This window comes from Argopecten irradians, chromosome 4 (assembly GCF_041381155.1).
Source record: "Argopecten irradians isolate NY chromosome 4, Ai_NY, whole genome shotgun sequence".
Taxonomy (NCBI): domain Eukaryota; kingdom Metazoa; phylum Mollusca; class Bivalvia; order Pectinida; family Pectinidae; genus Argopecten; species Argopecten irradians.
This window is the reverse complement of record NC_091137.1, coordinates 41,097,807-41,118,700: the sequence shown is the minus strand read 5'-3', so window position 1 is coordinate 41,118,700 and position 20,894 is coordinate 41,097,807. Positions and strand designations below refer to the sequence as shown.

General features: G+C 35.7%; 2 protein-coding genes across 23 annotated transcripts in view; both read right to left on the bottom strand.

Moving 5' to 3' along the window:
- The window catches only part of LOC138321681 (uro-adherence factor A-like), a 43,799-nt gene extending 37,004 nt beyond the window's left edge, over positions 1 to 6,795 (bottom strand). Inside the window, exon 1 of the mRNA XM_069265549.1 lies at positions 6,225 to 6,795. Coding sequence (XP_069121650.1) covers positions 6,225 to 6,260 — 36 coding nt within the window. The 5' untranslated portion in view covers positions 6,261 to 6,795. The remainder of the gene's footprint in view (positions 1 to 6,224) is intronic.
- Positions 6,796 to 9,959: 3,164 nt separating this feature from the next.
- The window catches only part of LOC138321679 (ras GTPase-activating protein nGAP-like), a 192,872-nt gene continuing 181,937 nt past the window's right edge, over positions 9,960 to 20,894 (bottom strand). For 20 of the 22 annotated variants that reach the window (XM_069265526.1, XM_069265527.1, XM_069265528.1 and 17 more), the window contains 10 exons: positions 20,610 to 20,772; positions 20,205 to 20,284; positions 19,770 to 19,948; positions 19,351 to 19,493; positions 18,938 to 19,013; positions 18,713 to 18,803; positions 18,356 to 18,466; positions 16,628 to 18,049; positions 15,977 to 16,179; positions 9,960 to 14,159 (listed from right to left, as the gene is read on the bottom strand). In XM_069265526.1, coding sequence (XP_069121627.1) covers positions 13,916 to 14,159; positions 15,977 to 16,179; positions 16,628 to 18,049; positions 18,356 to 18,466; positions 18,713 to 18,803; positions 18,938 to 19,013; positions 19,351 to 19,493; positions 19,770 to 19,948; positions 20,205 to 20,284; positions 20,610 to 20,772 — 2,712 coding nt within the window. In that variant the 3' untranslated portion in view covers positions 9,960 to 13,915. Of the gene's footprint in view, positions 14,160 to 15,976; positions 16,220 to 16,627; positions 18,050 to 18,355; positions 18,467 to 18,712; positions 18,804 to 18,937; positions 19,014 to 19,350; positions 19,494 to 19,769; positions 19,949 to 20,204; positions 20,285 to 20,609; positions 20,773 to 20,894 lie in introns of those variants that run through there. The other 2 variants (XM_069265533.1, XM_069265535.1) reach the window with 2 other exon arrangements.

Sequence of the window (20,894 nt, the reverse complement as noted above, 5' to 3'; positions counted from 1 at the left end):
CAGTGTAATGATCGAACAGTGACCTAGTTTTGAAAGATGACACAGTGTAATGATCAAACAGTGACCTAGTTTTGAAAGATGACACAGTGTAATGATCAAACAGTGACCTAGTTTTGAAAGATGACACAGTGTAATGATCAAACAGTGACCTAGTTTTGAAAGATGACACAGCGACCTAGTTTTGAAAGATGACACAGTGTAATCCTATGTGGGTTCATTCTCCTGTGATTGACCAGCCTTGATGGGACATACATTACCATATATTGTATATATATACAGTAGCAGGCCATGCTTTTTTTTAGTACTCTTGTTGTCAGAGCTCAATCATAAAGCCGACATTTGTGTGTATGTTTCTCACTTTTTGTGCTAAAGGTCATGAAGATATGAGTTGTTACCAATGATAAATAAAGACAAGTGTTGTCATTGTTCGTTATCCGGTTAATTATATACAAATCATAATGTTGTTTACAGCCAAAGTGTTAAATCTATTGAAGTGTGTGTCCAATAAATCTTCGCTGTACTCATGTATAAATGTATGGATGTATATCTATATGACTATATTCCATTCAGTAGTAATTCAGTATCATAAGTTTATATAAAGCTTAGCAAGAAATTTTACTACTGTTGTAATTACCGGTAGACATTATTTTCCATTCCACAGATAGTTTAATTATATATATCTTCCTTATGGTTTGACAGACATTAGACAGCATAATACATATATCTGGTATCTGGTACTACAACCTTCAATTAATAAAATGGTATGTCTGATGTTTATTATGCTCCATCTGGGGAAGTGTTCTCAAGTTCTCAAAGACTTTTTTCCAATGTCTCTTTGTTATTCAATAATCATGCATCAACACAATACTTCAATGGCCTCTTATGGCCCAATCTACCCCAAATCTCTCGTCCCTCAGTATCCAATGCCCTGCCCTCACACTAACCGCGCCTTTCATATCAGTCCCTCAATCAGGTACAGACCCCCCTCATGGTGTCACTCATCCCATATTATTTCTGTCCCTTTAAGTTGCATGTCTTTTATTGGTAAGAGTGTAGTGACCATCGTCCAGTTGACTTAAATCAGATTGTAGTGACCATCATCCAGTTGTCTTCAATGGAGTGTAGTGACCATCATCCAGTTGTCTTCAATGGAATGTAGTGACCATCATCAAGTTGTCTTAAATCATAGTGTAGTGACCTGATTGTCCAGTTGTCTTAAATCATCCAGTGACCATAGTTCAGTAGTTTTTAATGGTCCAGCCTCTTGTGGTGACCATGGTCCTGTAGCCTATGTCCAGCCTTGGGGCCCACACACAGACAAATAAAACCACTGAGATGTGTGATCACAGAAAGGCAGCTGACCTGTTGTCTGGGATAATTTACCTTCCCAGGTACATACCACCGGTCAGCTGAGAACATGTAGCTCAATCAGCAATACAAGGTCAGCAGAGGAAAAAAGCCAACTAATGTATGTTAGTGCTTTATTCCCTATTAACAGATAATATCATTCAGGTACTGGCAGGTCGTGGTGGTGAAGCAAAGTTTCTGGAGTCTAACACTGGGACCTGGCAACAGGAGTACATGTGACTCATGACCATAATAATGACAGTCAAGTGGTTGAATATCGAACAACTTGTATCCACTTTCCAATATTGTAAACTTGAGGTGGAGGCAGTAGAATGTCAGACACCTTAACCATTCTGCCGCCACAGCCTAGATGTGAAGAGAGTCACCATTGAGCCACCAGTGTCACGCAATTGATGTGAGGTCAGGATGAAGATACCGTAAAAGCTTCTATACAGTTCGAACCAATGTAATTTTCGAAGGTACTTGTTGGGGCTGAAATGGCTGAAAAATACTTATTACCTAAACTTCAGCTCTAGCCCATACACCCATCCTTATCAGATGTAATCTGAGAATACAAATTGGCAAATAAATCACTCTCTGTCCTAGCATTCTGGTCTTTTAGAACCATGATCATGGATATTTTTTTTTCAAAATAGCTGCAATATTAAATTGGCTTTACAGGATGAAGTATATCATAAAACTAACAACAATTTGCTTTTTTTAGGAAGAATCTAAGCTTCTGTTTTTCTTAACTAACTTTAAAGGCATAAACATAGCTGACAAAACTGTTTCACACAATCTCATTATATTTCCGTTAAACAGAGCCACGCCCACTTTAATGGCAACAGTTGCTACGGTGACCTAACCCTATCACAGCGATTTGACAGCTATAATACTACTCCAGGCCATCAGCCTACTCCTGAAACAAGTTAACGAAACAAGTATAAACGGATATGTGCAGTTTTGAAATAAATTGTAACACTTTTTTCTGTTTTTAAATATATTGTTGTTGTCATTAACACAACATGATGTTTAAATCGTAGGAGCTAGAGAGTGGATCTTTAGGGCATCTCTGGACATGAATCAGTTTTTAAAAGCCTATATGTCCTCCCAAGATGTAAGGTGAACCAGAGGGTTTGCTGACTCACTTTGAAATGAATTTGTCTGACTCTCATCTCCCCTCCTCCCCCACTCCCATCCATGCATTTGTATTAGTAAGAAAGCAAGAGGGGCAGCGGATGCTGATGCTGGTTTTAGTATCTTCAATTTGAAGTATCTCCTTATCTTAAGTGCATTTTCTAATTGAAAATGCACTAGTTTATACATGTATGCAGTATGTTTTACCAGTTGGTAGTTATTGTAAATCTCCGAATTGATACTTCTGATTTATATGCATAAATTCAAAACTTATGACAACTTATTTAATGTGACGAAAGAATAATATTAATAAAAATGATATCTTTTACAAAATAATGGAATTACAGCATGCTTCATTCCCAATTTACTACAAATTTCACAATTAATGACTTAAAATTACCTATTCAAAAGGCCCTGGGTCCTGTTATTCAAATCAGAGAATTGGCCCTGATCTTTCATGTAGATTTGTTATGTTTCTTCAAATAAGGGAAAATCCAGCAATAATCTTATTTGATATGTTAGATAAGAAGAAATACCTAGAGCATTACCACATGATTAGACAATAAAAACAAATTTAGAATATCTATGTGATGTCATTACAGCTAGATCTTACAAGATTTTACCTTTGTAATCATCAGATTATCTCTAGAATCATCATTTTGAGATCTTATCAATTGACAAATATTTATTTCCATTTGAGCAGGAATGTCAATAAAGGATAGAAACATTTTTAATTTTTTGCAATTTATTTGATCTTTGTATATGATCTTTGTATATAAATTTTTCAGTCGAGTTTGATTAAATCCAATATCAATCTTATAGTACATTACTTAGATGTTCTTCCTTTATATTGTGGCAATGTAATTGCTAGCTGAACACCAATCTATCTATCAGCGGGGTTATTTTCTACACATTTATATCACAACAATAGCCAAGATTCTCCACGATTGTATAATGAAATTATCTGTTAAGTGAGGGGTACAGATATTCTATTAGGATCACAGAAAATTTAACAGCTTGAATTTCTCAACAATTCTACAAGAGTACATTAGATGTATTATGTAGAGGCTAAAGTGCCGCTCATGTATTGAATATGAAATTCTTCTTCACGATGACGATGCCGTAAATAGAATCTACGAAAAATCTCTAACGTTATCTGATACTTTAAATCTCGGAGTAACTGCCCAAAGAGCGACAGTGACGAAATAACAGGTAATATCATCCTGTTAGCACAACTCTTTTTCCCCTCCACCATAATTATCGTTCATTGATACCCACAATGCACCTGTGACCTTGAAACTCCTGACAAATGCCATGATGTTTAATGTACCGAGTTTACTTCATGCCAGTGTTGTGGCGATATCATGTGATATTGGAACAGTTGGTCGGACATTTGTAAAACCTTTGATTCGGTTATCTTGTTCTGGATTATAAGGCCTTTACGGGTATACAGGCCTCGTGTCTTCACAAAGCTGAGCAAACATGACCATCGGTTCTGAATGTTGACATAATTTCACTTATAGGACAATGAAAATTTGTTCCATTTTGTTATCTCATTTTATCTATTGATGCATAGAATTTAAAGTAAAAGCAATGGTTCCCATGTACCAGGTAGTACATGTACTAGTTGCAATCAAACGAATGTCCCAATTTTTTTCAGGCCAAAAACTAAACAGTATAACTCACTTTTATTTAAATAATCCAACAAACTTCCATCATGGATCTGCCAACCGTTAGTTATGCACTAGGTAGTATTACAGTATAATATAAAGTAAAGCCAAAACTTCTGTGGAGTAGGAAACATAGTCAATAAACCATCAGATATGAAAAGGATAGGGTTAAAGTCAAATTATATGATGTAATGTGTATGTTTGAGGAGGAGGGGGCCCTAATCAGTGTGGGAAACTTTAGTCTCTAGCTGCTGTGCAATGTTTGGAGGGTAAACATTATCCCCATGTGAAATCAGACCTTGGGAAACTTAAACCAGTGGCTCTGTATAAGAAAAGGAGAGGGCAGACAATCCCCAGTCCCTGTGATATAAGGAGGAAATTTCTTCCAGTCCCTGTGATATGGGGAGGAAATTTCTTCCAGTCCCTGTGATATGGTGAGGAAGTTACATCCAGTCCCTGTGATATGGGAAGGAAGTTACCGCAAGTCCCTGTGATATGGAGAGGAAGTTACCTCAAGTCCCTGTGATATGGTGAGGAAATTACCTCAAGTCCCTGTGATATGGGAAGGAAGTTACCTCAAGTCCCTGTAATATGGGAAGAAAGTTGCCTCCAGTCCCTGTGATATGGGGAGGAAGTTACCTCCAGTCCCTGTGATTGCGAAAGGAAGCCACATCAAGAGGCTGTGATATGGAAAAGAAAACCTCAGTTCCTGTGATATGGAAAAGAAAACCTCAGTTCCTGTGATATGGAAAAGAAAACCTCAGTTCCTGTGATATGAAAAGGGAACCCCCAGTCACTGTGATATGGAGGGAAGCCCCAGTCACTGTGATATGGAGAGGGAAACCCCAGTCTCTGTGATATGGAAAGGGAAACCCCAGTCACTGTGATATGGAGAGGGAAACCCCAGTCTCTGTGATATGGAAAGGGAAACCCCAGTCACTGTGATATGGAGAGGGAAACCCCAGTCTCCGTGATATGGAGAGGGAAACCCCAGTCTCCATGATATGGAGAGGGAAACCCCAGTCTCTGTGATATGGAGAGGGAAACACCAGTCTCTGTGATATGGAGAGGGAAACCTCAGACTCTGTGATATGGGTAGGGAAACCCTGTGAATCTGATATGGAAAGGGGCCCAGTCTGTCTGATGGGATGGGGGTGGAGAAGAGGGGCGTTTTGTCCAAATAGACCCATGGACAACTCATATAGACTCACTTTGCAATGATATTCCAGTAGCTATATACTACAAAGAACTTAGAGAACTTTAGACATTTAAGGTGTAATTTGAATGATTTAAGCTGAACACTACATTGTAATGACCTTGAAAAAATTAAAAGTTGAAATGGAAGAAAGAAGGTATCTAATACTGTAGTGCATCATTCTTCAAGACAGTCAACAGGTCCAGGAATAAATTAACTTAACGAACATGGATGACATCATCCAGGTGAAAATACAGGTACTTGATGAGCAGTCTGGAGATGATGATAATTTACCTGGAATTTACCTGAACAATGGCTCATTGATTAAAGGGTGTTGCGCCTTATATTAATAATTTAACATACATCATGTACTGTAGATTGTACTTATGTAGGTGATGGTATAACGCACCTGACTGTGTATTAATAGATATAGATACAATGTAAATTTAGACTCGCTCAAACCATTTGAATTCATTTGTACATGTATTCATGCATAGATATCACGTACTTCAATGATTAAAGGTATGTAGATACATTAATTATTCACATAAATCTATTGATATCCTACAAAGCAGTATCTTTAATTTCAGTTTAAACAGTTTTAAATTGCATGGATGCTTCTGATCCCGGATATGGCGTAATTTCACTTTAATTCACAAACACTTTAGGAATCAAAATTCACATATTTAACGTTTTACAAAATTATCAATATAATTGAAATTTTACATGAATCCACTTACAGTTCAACAAATTGGAGGTGAAATTTACCTGAGAACGTGAGTAGGTGAGAACAGGTGAAGCGTGGTGATAAACGAATCATCATGTAACTGTATATAATCGTGGATATGAAAATTACAGGTGCGAATATATCTTACCTTGTTGTCCACATGAGGGTCCATGGCAGATGTCATGCTTTCAACTTTAGAAAAAAATCAATGTTGACACTACAAATTCGTTATTTTCACACACAGCAGCAAAAGACAACCATCGCACTAGCTAAAATAAACCATGACTTCCATAGTCACCGCTACACACTGACGTAGAAGCGAAAATCAATAAATGCTCCTGATCTTTCGCTTGGCTATTCTATCACATTGTCATCTCGAGACAAAAAAATACATTTTGGAAATTAAATGAAAAGCACAGTTCACGTGTTCCTGCATTAGAAGGTGTGCCTTAGTAATCCGTGTTAAGTTCGAAATGACACAGTGTATATCTGTTGTAATCCAAGAGGAATGTCGACTTTGTCGGTATCGTCTGCCGTCTGCCAGTATATTCGACTCTCGTTTACCTGTGATCGCTCCACTTGCTACGCCGCGCGAGCCGTGACGTAATCCACACCACGGGACGGACGCCAATGGCGTTATAATTATTGAAGCTACTGATTATTAATTTGCTAAGGGAGCAGGACTTGATTTCGCAATTAATGCTTGCTGTGAGCCCTTAAACATCGACGTTTGACGAAAATCTCAGCTCAATAGGCCTATACATTTGTAGACAGTCTGTACTTTGTAGATATTTTTTGCTGAATGCGTATGATTGCTAATTAGCCAAATTTGTTCATGGATACTTGTAAGAGGTTCGAACCTGGGACCTCCGAACACAAATAAAATTCAAACCATTTTATTGCATTATATACGGATTTCTCCCCATTATATTTCTATATACATTTTGTTAAATTGGACAAACATGTACAAGAGTAAAATGGAATTATTATCTCAATATCCGGATAAGGTAACACAACTTACAAATGCGAACAATATGAAAATGTTCATATTATATTCATAAAATTCAAATTCTACTGTTAATATAAACAAAGTGTATACTTTGTTTTAAGACCTACATGTATATTATTTTCCAAAGATAGAGTCATAAATGATTAAAACATATCAAAACGACATCAAATTAAAGTTATATAAATACGCTGTTTTATGATTAAAACTGTCTGAAAATATACCAGGTAACAGTTGTTCAAGGTACAGTGTATGTAATTTCAAATATAGATGGTAATATATGTAAATTACTGGTTTACTGACAATATTTTAGTTACTACATGTATGTTCATTATGTACATCTATGTACAAAACTACGGTCAAAGATAATTGAAGGGAGGTAACTCAATTTCATTGATGATGATAGCCAAGTTCTTTCACTAAATTATCTCCCCCTACTTTAGAATCAGACATAGTACAGACGAAAATAATTAAGCCTAATTTTAGTGTTTTTTTTCCCAATATCATTGAGACTGTTGGCCAGTCTAATGGATGAGCCTCATTTATATTTTTATAAATAATACAAAAAAGCAGAAGATATTTTAGAGTTATAAAACTCATAATTAATAATTTTAACAAATTATCAACATGAATAATTAATTTCAATTTTATCTATAACATTCCTTTGTTTGAATCAGTGGCCATGTCATTCCAATCTTTACTATAGACACTTGTAAAGGCCATGTTGAAATTGTTTATCTCACCAAATTAATCATTTTCACCTACAATACTTGAAATCTTAGGGAAGTACCATCAATGGTGCATACAGTAAAATTGCTTCCAGTCCTTAAATAAATGACCAGAAAAATATCATATTGAGTCCTTGTACCATCCAGAGTTAGTGACCGTTGTAAGGCTACTTGGTGTATGAAAATTACATCAAACTGTTTCCTACAATGAATGATGGCCGCCATACATGTGGAGACAATTCTGTATAGCTAAACAGGTGAGCTAAGAAAAATCACAGCCCTTGAGGATATGAAAAGGAATTTCCGACCTATTTTTTCTATAAACTCTAATCTACAAAGACAGCTGAATAGAACAACTTTCTTTTTTTTTGTTTACTTTTGAATATATAAAATTTCAAGTGCCAGTACAATGTCTTATTGTAGTTTCTAGTGATACCACCATTTCCACTTGTAACGGGCTCATTTTATCTAATTACCACAAAAGAAAATTAATTCAAGAGATTTTTTTGTAAGTTCTAATAACTATCAGTTTCTATAATGATATTCTTACAAGTATCAGTTTCAAACTCAAACAAGCAAACTATAATGATATTCTTACAAATATTCCGATAGACATTTTTGAAGACTTATGATAAGTGTTATGAAGAGTTACAAGGTAAGGATACTGTTTCCCTAATATTACTATCACTGTTGTAATATCCACCCCCTGGACTTACCGGTATAATGAAACTGAAAGCATTTCACGAGAAAAAAACCCAAGAAGAGTTAAAATGTGTCTGCTGAGCTTACAAAGTTTACTGGTTTGAAATATGTGACCATCAATTAACAAAATATTTAAATATTAAGGAAGTAACTTTTGTGGGAAATTATTTTCATGACAATGAGTTGACTTGTGATTACCTCCCTTCCACTGGAGAAGTCGCGTATCAACCATTACTTTAGAGAGTTGGATGCACAGTTCAATGTTAATATTCTATATTATCTTCATGGTATTTCGCTTTTAAAAAGACACTGACACTTGTGAAAGCCCCTTATTGACTTGCCAAACTCCAGATATCCCAAAGATTGGAACCCACATAATTATGATTCTTGTTACATTTCCTGAAGTCTTGCTTAGATGTACATATCCACAGCAAATTTAGCCAATCACTTGGTTTTTCATTCTGATATATATCAGAGTTACTTTGATTCAACTATCAGTACGTTAGTTTTAGTGTGTAGGTTCCAGGAATTTTTCTAATCGGATTTTTTTAAAACATTAACATCTATTATCATATTAGACTGGCCACTAGACCCTAAGTTGTTGACAAGATTTTTTCAGCAGAGTTCAAACATTAGATTATCTCCCCCTAGTTTGGAAGACATAATCACCAAGCCAAAAATTATCAAGCAAATTGTAGTGGTTATTGTAATATTTTGATATTTTAGAGATCTAGTGGTAAGTCTGAGTAACATAGCAATGGATGATCTTTTGAGTAGTAGTAGCGATTCCATATGGAATACTTCAGTCTGGCCTTTTATAGAGAGGTAATCCAATAAATAGATGTCCATAGTGAGAGATATCTGTAACATTCTAGTTATGTTTATAATTATCTAAAAAATTTTCTCTGATCAATTGACTCAAGAATTTCACTTTGCAAAGCACTACATCTAGGTCACCGTGACTTTCATCCTCGATACTCCATCGGTTACTTTCACTGTCATTATATCAATCCCTGGACTCGAACTGATGGAAGTTCAGCAGAAAAAAACCCTGACCATTCACAGGCCTGTAGAGATTTCATTTGAAGACTTCAGGATAGCAACACCCATCTTCAAAGCAACACAGTCAACCACAGTGTACCATTATTCGATTCTTTTGATGTACATCAAACGAAATCTTTATATGTCTGTGATTGGTCAATTGTTTTTGCTTGAACTCCTAAAGTATCGAGGTTGTGTGACTTGGACACATTGTCAAAAGTCTTTTTATCTTTTTTTTTTGTATCTTTAAAACCATGAAAGAAATAATGATAAAATTATTAAACCTTGATCTAAAGCTAATTTTGTGTAATACACTTTAGTGAACAGTTACATTGTTGGGTACACCCTGGTGTTGATATTTAATGTAAGAGAATTATTTGTGATGATATAAAACAAAAACACAAAATTTAAGTTTTGAAGTTTTTACTTTTTTTCCCTTTGTCTCATTTGCTTAAATAATTTTGCAAGTTACTATATAACCATATCTATATGCATTCTATAAGTCCATTCTGTTAGCGCTCACAAACACCACACACTAAACACTCACATTTGATGACCATGACAAGCCTTGACCAGGTGTCCATTGTCCCTCTGGCCATGCATTCCAAATTATCAAAAATACTTACGAATTTTCAGACTAGATTTTGGCTAAACAACAACATAGCACTCATTTTCTTCAATCTTACCTAAACAGTTTTCTGGAAGCATCTACTGCATGGTAAATACTTCATGATTTCTTGACATACAATGTACATACATACCAATAACATGTTTGTCCTGACCGTAACAAGAAAATCGGAGATAAAACATAAATAATAAAACACTTAAGGATTTCTTAACCACAGCTTACTCACCCTGAACATAAAGTGGACTCTTCTGATTATATGAGTAAAGCAGTCCACTATGAATTTACAGGGGTGAACGATGAGTTAAATTATACTACAATCTGAAGAAAATCTAACCACATAGAAATCTGAACGATCTAAATGGACAACAAGCTCATATCCCTTTGTTTTAAATGCAGCAGCTTGTAACAAAATGTTGTCGAAAAATCATCCAAGTAGATAAAAAAATTTCAGATGACGTAGAGTATTATACACACCATATCATGATATGACATAGGAATTCTAAAAAGTTTATAATATAAAGTCGCTGCTTTGTGTGAGGCTTAAGAGATTTAACATTGTTGTGAGGGTTACCAGTGCTGTATAGTTATTTAATTTTATGAGGATAAAATTTCGCGATCTCTCCTTTAAATAAATTCCCAGGAAGAAATTGTTAATTTTTAACAGAAACGGCTATATAGGTTTTCTTAATTATCAAACTTGTGTATCATTCTTTCTATTTTATTCACGGGTACATGATTTTGCGGAAATTACTTGAACTCAAATATATGGCGAAATTTAATCTCCCATGAATATAACAATCAAAGGATAGTTAAATTGCATTTATTGGAGATATAAATGCAATCTAGGTGGTAGATAATTAGAATAGCGCCTATTATTTTCTATCCTCTTCAGCCAAGTTCAATAGGATAAAAAAATAGTCCCTATAAAAAAAATGAACAGATAACAGAATTTCAACGTTTTTCAATAGCTTTTCAGTTAACTTTCAATTATCCAGACATTTAAAAGATTTTTTTTATAAATTTCATAACCAAACTGGTTCATTCAATTACAATATCGAATTTCCCGCGTGGACTAACATGGTGTCAGTAAACAAGACTCGCATCCATTTATGTAGATATTACTGCACCAAGTCTAGGCTGCATTTATTGGCTCATAATGCAGATCACAATGGGAGTCGCAGTGGCCAAATGTAAATATAACAACTATATAGTACATAAGTATGGTGATCTGTATTATACGGTCATCAGTAGCACCAGAACTTATCAACAAGTACAGTACTTAATTAGGTATAATGAGTACAATTAGAAATTCTTAAAAAATAATGCCACAGTATATTGAAATACACTATTTGACCCAATAAAAGACTGATATTTCTGGCGCAACTTCGATTTTTCACCTGATTTTAATGGTATAGAGTGTTACAACTACTACAACTGATCATTGCTTCCATCCCAGTTACAGTAAAACCTGCCTTAAACCCATCTGCTTAATTCATATGACCACTTTTCTTTGGGTCCAAAATGGTAAATTTCTGCACATGTTGATCTGTTTATAAAGATCATGTTTTAGCAACAAGGAAAATGTTTTCCCTTAAGTGATTTTTATAGAGAGGTTTAATTACATTGAAAAAATGAATTTCAAGGAGACAAACTTGGACATCTTATTTGAACAGTAAAACCTGCATTAGTGACCAATCCTGTATAAGGACCACCTACTTGATACGACTATTTCTTTTGGGTCCCAAATGGACAATTTAAACACATAATTTTGTCCACAGCCAAAGTTCACTGGCTCAGCCATACATAGACAAAACTACAGCTCCATCATAGCATATGTTAATGTAGTTGAACAGGACAGAATTTGTTTTCTTTTAATATTGCACAAAGCCAGAAATCAAACATACAGTCCCTATATATAACAAAATGAAGATAACTCTGGGATCTAGTTTTAAGCATTCATTTGGTACACACACTAGAATGACTTATTATGCCATGTACTCTGTCATCAAGGGAGATAACAGTTTGCAAAAAATGTTGAGGACTCTATTGTATCCCCAGTCTATGTGTATATTGTCAATGAATGCAGTGATCACAGCAATGAATGTAACATCACTGACAATATGATCACAGTAATGTATGTAACATCACTGACAAAATCATGATCATAGCAATGAATGTAACATCATTGACAAAATTATGATCATAGCAATGAATGTAACATCACTGGCAATATGATCACAGCAATGAATGTAACATCACTGACAATATGATCACAGCAATGTATGTAACATCACTGACAATATGATCACAGCAATGAATGTAACATCATTGACAAAATTATGATCATAGCAATGAATGTAACATCACTGACAATATGATCACAGCAATGAATGTAACATCACTGACAATATGATCACAGCAATGAATGTAACATCACTGACAATATGATCACAGCAATGAATGTAACATCACTGACAATATGATCACAGCAATGAATGTAACATCATTGACAAAATTATGATCATAGCAATGAATGTAACATCACTGGCAATATGATCACAGCAATGAATGTAACATCACTGACAATATGATCACAGCAATGTATGTAACATCACTGACAAAATCATGATCATAGCAATGAATGTAACATCATTGACAAAATTATGATCATAGCAATGAATGTAACATCACTGGCAATATGATCACAGCAATGAATGTAACATCACTGACAATATGATCACAGCAATGAATGTAACATCAATGACAAAATTATGATCATAGTAATGAATGCCGTATTTCTGATGACATGTTAACATCACTGAATTTGGTAACTTTCATGATCACAGGAGTTAAACAAAAGTAACAAAGAATATATATGTATAATGCATAGGGTCAATGCACAGCATTTATTATGTCTATGAACAACAAATACTTCAATTAATATAACTTACACGAACAAAAGGCATAACTATTGCACAGAATTGAACTATCCCTGTCAAAATGTTCTAGATTTGTCTTTCCATGGTAAGCATTTACACCCATGCACCAAATAAGGAATATCTAAGCTGGATATAAATATAAACTGTCCTGGTAACAACAGGACAGACCAGACTGTTTCTTGTCCATCTTACGATTCAAGAGTGAAAGACCAATAATAATAAATAAACACATTCAAGTGGTCCACAAAATCACAGACAAGCAGACGTTTATAAATAGATATGGTACACAGACAATAATGATCCTCCAATCAGGAAATAGTCTTTCTCTCGTGTTTATGAGAGGATACATAGCTTATTCACAGCCCGTCCTGTATCCAGCCTACTAAGTAGCTAATTCACAGCCTGTCCTGTAGCTGTATATAAGTTGATGACCACTGGTCAAGCTGATTTAAGTTGTTTGGGTAGCACTGATTATTTAATATCACAAATTTACCTCCTTTGAATGACCTGATTGAGAGTCAGTCTAGCCAGCCTAGCTTGGCTTATACTGGCCATTGCAGTAGTTTCACTTTCCATATAGTATGTACAGATCCATACAAAGTTTTCATAATATCATTGATAGGAGTCTGAAAACTGACCATTAATATCCCATACACATCCAACAAAAAGACTCTTTCAGAAAAATGTGACCAGGCACATACATTCACGAAATTGCCATCAACAATCCTGAATCTTACTTATAATCCATACAAACAAAATGGCATTCACACATCCTTGGACACATTATTTCTGTTGTCAACAGGAACTTGTCTTAAATTCAGCAAATTCCGATGGAGTGAGTTTGGATCTTAATGGTCCTATCATGCCGTTTCTTGGCTGTGTTGTACTGTACTGGTCCTTCAGCTGACTCAGGGCGGACATCAATTTAGCGTTAGCATTATCCAAGGACTGGATTCTCCTCTCTTGGGCCTCAATCACACGTTGCTTCTGATGAACAATCTTTTCCATCTCTTCCTGTTCATTTTCTATTGTCATGAGTCTACAAGAATAGAAACACCAAATCAGTAAATAATGAGTTACCAAACTTGTGTTGTAAAAGTGCAAAAATCAAAAAATAAATAAACTGAAAATAAAATGAGTAATGAAGAATGACCTACCTGGACATCAGACCGATCAGCTTCCCTCACTTACCTTACGCAACCTTTTCCAAATGAACAACTCTCTGCTTTTGTGAGCAGGTATCTATTGTTATCATTTATTTGCGTAAACAACACCTTTAATAATTGAAGACAAGTTGTTGTTTTTTCCACACAAAGAAATGACAGGAAACAAAAGCTGCTCTCAAGAGAAGACAACTCTTCATTTTGAAAATGGCTACAGTACAGGAACGAGTTACCAGGTGTGCACATTATATTTCCTATTAAGCTACCTATGTATATTAAAATATTTAGATGAGTAATGCAGCGGCAACAGTTTTTAATTTTCTTTAATTTTGCGTTATGTTCTAAGACAAAGAGTTTTATTGATATCGAGACTCGGATGACAAAGGTGTACCAGTTAATTAAGTTGGGACGGAAGAAGAGAAAATGTGTCACAACGTGATGAGACAGGGTCAATTTGGGTTATATATATTACATTAATGTATGCTCCAAGATGGGACAGGACCAATATGGGAAACATTAATAAACAATATACTTTGTGGAGCATGGAAACACCAAATCACATCTCCATGACTCTGTACAGTATAACAACTTTTCTGCTATTGTTACATTATTTTTCTGCAGAAGAGTTATGAATTGATAAGTAACACTTTTGTTGCCGTTACCTCACTCTTGACTTTCCCCACTCATCACATACAAGCCTTTTCCTTTGACCCTGTTTGACCTCTGACCTGACGACATTGAGAGATTTAAGACACCATGCAACATTGATCAAATTGAACAGAAAATATACAATCATTCAGAAGATAAAATTAACACACAAAAAGAGAAACAGAATCTTTAAATGTTTTTTTCCATACAAGTGAAAACCAGTTTATATTGTTCAAACAGAATTAGATTTTTATATAAGAAAATGGAATCTTAGATGTATACCATCAAGTTATCTTAGCAATTATTTCAAACAAACAGTACAAGAATTTTATAAAGTAATATTGAAATCTAGATATTTCAAAATGCAAAAAAGAAATATTACAAAACAATACTTAATTAATATTTTTAAGTGACTACCATTCCAAATTGTTAGTATGGTGATGGATATTTAGTTAAAAATTCAAAGGTTTGAGAGTATAATGGATAGGGTTAGAGATTATACACGAAGTAACCATACAGAATTGACTGATTACCATGGTAACCAAAAAAATTCAATATATAGCATACACAAATGTTTAATCATGCTGTTAGATATGGAACCTTTATGGTACAAGGATGATTACTCCACAGCCAATATAACTAGCAGCTATTTACTGTGACCATGGTGACACGATGGGATGAACAGCCAGACAAGACAGACTTTGGTTAATACAGTGATTTGTGATACTGAGCCATACAAATATGGTTATAAACGGCAGCCATGTTGGTTGCTATGGTGACACAAAGGATTGATGTTGGTTGCTATGGTGACACAAAGGATTGATTGCTGGTTGATATGGTGATACAGTGAACCCTGAGTAAGAGAGAAAGCAGAGCTGATGTTAGTACCCACCGTCCGCAGTGATTTGTGTCAGTAATACAATCCGTGACTCCGCCCCTGTGATTGAGTGACTGGTAAAGCCACGCCCACCTAACACCATATATAGATAGATAGCTAGCTCTACATGTAGCACTGTGTAGCATTGCGTGCACAGTACATACAAACCTTTGTATAATATGTTTCATTTGGTCATCTTTATCCGTCTGTTGCTTTTTCATTCGCTCCTCGCTTTCCTCGAGGCGAAGCTGCCAGTCCTCGACTAACAGATGCGTACCTGACTGTTGTTCCTGCAGCATCTTCTCAGCGTTTTGTAAACGTCTTTGGGCATCTGCTACCTGCTGTTTTAGCACCTCTACTTCTTGTTCATACTAAAACATATACAGGTATATAGAGATCCATGGTTTCGCACTTAAAGAATCAATTGGAAAACAAAGCTTAATGCTCTTTTATCACTTCACAATGTGTTACAAAATATTTTGACATTACAGCAATTGATTATGGCCCAGACATGACCTTTCAGTGACATTTAGGACACTTTGGCCAAAGAGCATCTGAAGGAGACTAATTACCTACATCTTAACACAAACATTAAGATGAAAAAATATAAGGCCTATTGAATCATATAAATGAAATCTACATTTGGCAACATTCTGAATCAAATGAATGAACTATACACTTGGGAACATTTTTAATCAAATGAATATCCATTTGGCAACATTTTGAATCAAATGAATGAAATCAACATTTGCCAACATTTTAAATCAAATAAATGAAATCTAAATTTTGATGCCAAATGTAGATCTGGATCATACTTACTTCCTGTTTCGTCTTTTCTTGTTCGTGGATCTTACGCTGGACTGACCGGATACCCATGTGTACTGTTGTCTGTGGCGAGAGTCGTCTGTGAGCAGGGCTATCCTCTGGCGACATCTGTGTGCGACTGTTAGACATAGATACTCCACTGTCGCTGTGCGTGTGTACGGGTGTACTGTTTTGTGATATCCTAGAGTCTGTCGCAGTCCGGCGCATTTGGTCACCATACTTTTGTCTCATGTAAGTAAAGTCCACACTGCCTGTGTGTAAGAGTTCATGAGGGCGAGATGGGGCACGACTTAACGAATAAGAATTCACCCCATTAGTCGTTGACGACACATTACTGTTATTCAAATCTTCAAATATATGTGATGGACAGGAGCTATGAAAGTCCAATGAGAATTTCACCGGGTCATTATTAGGACTAGACAAGGACCGGGAGAACCGGTGTCGGTCATGGTCTTGTAGAGATTCACTGCTGCTACTACTGGACAGTTTGGGAGCGAGATTCCGGAGAGGGTCTGTGTTACCGTTATTACTGTACGTTGAGGAAGTTGATTCTACTCTCTCAGCGTGCTTTATGGGACTTCTGTGTTTCACTGTGTTAGAGTCTTCCTCTGAACTTAGTGAGCCTGAGCTCGTCGAGCCCTGTTGCATGGGTGTAGGGGTACCCCCATGTTGGGAGCTTGACGATGAGTGAATATGACGGTACATCGGGTTGGAGAAGGACAGAGGCTGCATAGGATGGTGACCAGATGGTGACTTGGACGAATAGTCACGGTTGTTACCATCTTGATGATTAGAGGATTCCACTGGGGAATTCGATTGGCTATACCCAAAAGACTGATACCCAGACGAAGCAATAGTTGAAATTTGGCTGATGGACATTTGGCTACCGTTCATATTGTGTTCCAGCTCCATACTGGAGTTTTGCGGATCCTCGTCAATGTAGGATAACAAGTCAATGTACTCTCCATTCTGAAGTCCTTCTGCAGCGTTCACTATCTCATTCCACGACTGATTTGTTTCTAACCTGTTTGAATGTGAACCCACAGAAACGTCCGACACTTCACTCTCATTGCGTGAATTTAAAGCCCTAATCATTACATAGTCATCGTTTGTGTTGAGATGTCGAGCAGGTGTGCTGCTACCTGTGCTACCATCAAAACTACCATGAACAGACCCGTGTTTAGCGCCTCGTCGGCCAGATAGTACAGGAATATCCTCTTCGCCACAGTGACGTAACATTTCCCGCAGTACTTCCGTGGGGGAGGTTCCTGCCTGAGGAGCGTTGACTAGATTATCGTATATTTGGGATTTCCTGTTATGCTTTACGGGGATACGTTTTTCTACCTCAGGATCATCTAAAGCTTGGCTCAAACTCTCCAAAATAGTTGGCAATTTCCCAAGTTTAGCAACAGTTTCCTGTGAATTTCAAACAAAATGTTAATATTCATTATCACGGGTTTTGTGAGAAAATGTTATTGCAAAATAATTAAAAGAACTTTTATCCTGAACAATAAATATGAATTCATTACTATTTCAACCATAGTCTGAAGGAAGATTACCCTTAAGTATGAAAACCACTCAATGAAATTATCTCAAATAAAGAATTAAACCTAAAATAAGAATAAGCACCAATAAAATTACACTAAAATAACATTACCTGTACTTCTAATGTAAGATTACCCTATACTCTGTATGATATCAGAGTGCCCTTTACAGACATACCTTGTCAGCTTTCTCCAGATTCTCCAGGAGTAATGTATGTAACACAGACAGTTCCTTACCCAGGTCTATATAACCATCAAACTCGAGGAACTGGTTAGAGCCCTCTGTACTCTGTCAAACAACACAGAAATGTTAACATTATGTAACGAAAAGCATAGTTCCACAATTAAAACACGTATCAAAATATCGCTTTAAAAAACAACAACAAATATTAATTCATAGTTCATATTTGGTTGGATCCACAGAGTACTAAATAGAAAGTTTGAAACTCTTTCATCTGACATAAAAGGCAAATTGGTAAATAATGTCTCAATTGTTAAAACGACAAATGTCATGTGACTGTATCATGTGACTTACCGATATCTGTTGGAGAAAGCTCCTCATACTTCCCCATTGTCTTTCTAAGAACTCGTTCATGAAGGTCATGAATTCTTCTTTTCCTCCAAATCTACAAAAAACAACATAGAAAAGTTATTTGATAATACAGATACTTGTTTTAGTAATTTCCACACATAAACTATTTTTTTTTTATATTTAAGCATATTCACTTTTGGGTTTTAAGTCTTTCTGAGAGATACCTACTTGGAGAAGTTGGCCAGTGTTTGTACTGTTTTGGCTATCAGTGTCAAGTTCCTGGCCGCCTTGTCGGGAGGGTACTCTGTCATGGAAACAAACATCAAACATTATATAGGCCAATACATTTCGATTACAAGTCAAAAATTCAGGATTTTTGTTCTATGGTACATTTCAAAAAACTTCTGTTGAGTGACACTGTATTTTCACTTTTAAAAATTACATTTCAAAAAATAAAACTTGTCTTTAAGGAGATCTCTACTTCACCCTGATTTAGCCATCTTATACATAGAAATTTTTGATAAAAATCTCCCGTTACAACCAAAATCTTCGAATTGTTTAGGTATTTTAGTTTTATTAAGAAATGCTTTGGCTGTTTAGATTTTATTAAGAAATGATATATGAGCAATGACGTCACTCACCTTGTGTAAGATTAAAGAGACTTGGAGATAAAATGGCTGGACACAAAAATCTGAGGAAAATGGAGGCACTGATAAGGTTATCACCGAGGTTTTCCTTACTATCACATTGATCACGGAAACTGGAGAACACTTCTCGTAGCTCACTGTGAACACAAACAAAATTCTCGTCACCAAATATCGCAAAAAATTGATGAAAACAGAAAAATAGAAATTTATCCAAGTTAAGTAGCAATATCAAAGAAATTACCCAGTAATTTTTCACTGTGCTCTCAACTTATTTCAGTTTAAAAGTCATTCAACCCTGAACACTGGTGTGAACTGCTCTGATTCTATGGATGGGCTAATTAGTTCAGAAAATATTTGCTTCACAAAACAAGAGTTATGTCCCTTGCATTGTATCTCAACCTGAGTTTCCTTACCATGGAAAATAGCAGTGTGAGTTGATGATTTTGGCTAGCACCATCTCACAATACATATCCAGTAGGCGCTGGTGATTGTTTAGCTGGGCGGGATTGACGACCTTGGTCGGATCAACTTCACAGTCGTCTTCAGAGTCAATGATTGTTCGCACAAAGTCGCTCAGGGTGTCGTGTAAATACTGAAAGGACCCATCAATGTTTGCATTATATAAATTCAGCTTAGACATATCAAAAATATTTCAAGAAGTAAGATATTGTATAAATCCTGCAAGAAATTCTGTAAGATCATATCTAATGTAGCAAATATCAAACACAGCTCTGTGATTGATGAGTTTTTCTATGTGGTACAGATTTCAAGACTCGGATAACAATCAAAACTTCAGAACTTGACAAGAAATATTTGACTTAAACATAGCCAATATTAAAATAACTTACTTTTTCTCCGACAAGTTTCATATATGCTTCCATAGCCTTGGTCCCTATCGTATTTCCCCGGAAGGTCAAGTTCTGGTTCTCTGTGTATGCAAATAATTCAATATTCAAAACTCAATATTCACAAAAATTGTATAGATATTGTAAAACACAAAATTATGATTTGTTTGAAGATTGTTGCTAATTAATGATAAAAACATTTAAAATTTTAATAAGTAAAATTTCAAAACACACTGTACTGTTTTAGGAACAGAAAGCTAATACCAAATCATCTTTGTTTAAAATATATTTGAGAAAATGAAATTGAACACGTTCCAGTCTTTTTTCTCTAGTCTAGCCAAAAAAACTCCCTTTTTGCTGTCCTGTTTGACCTGACATGTACTGTACTAGATAGGTTGTCTTCCTTACCTTGCTGAGATATCTCCGCCATTATGACATCAGATAGGAAGTCCTTGGCCTTTTCAAGCTTCTGCATGATATGGACCATAGTCGTGGCCAGCTCCTCCTTTTCTCGGACACTGACTATCTGTTCTAGTACTTCACATAATTTACAGTAGTCCTGGGTCAGGTACTGGAGGAGATGAAATCATGGGATTACTAACAAATATTTTAACAATAAGACAAATGGTTTTATTAAAAGTAAGAATATTTCCATTTTTCCATGGGTACTAGTAGAAAGTCAACTCTACCCTT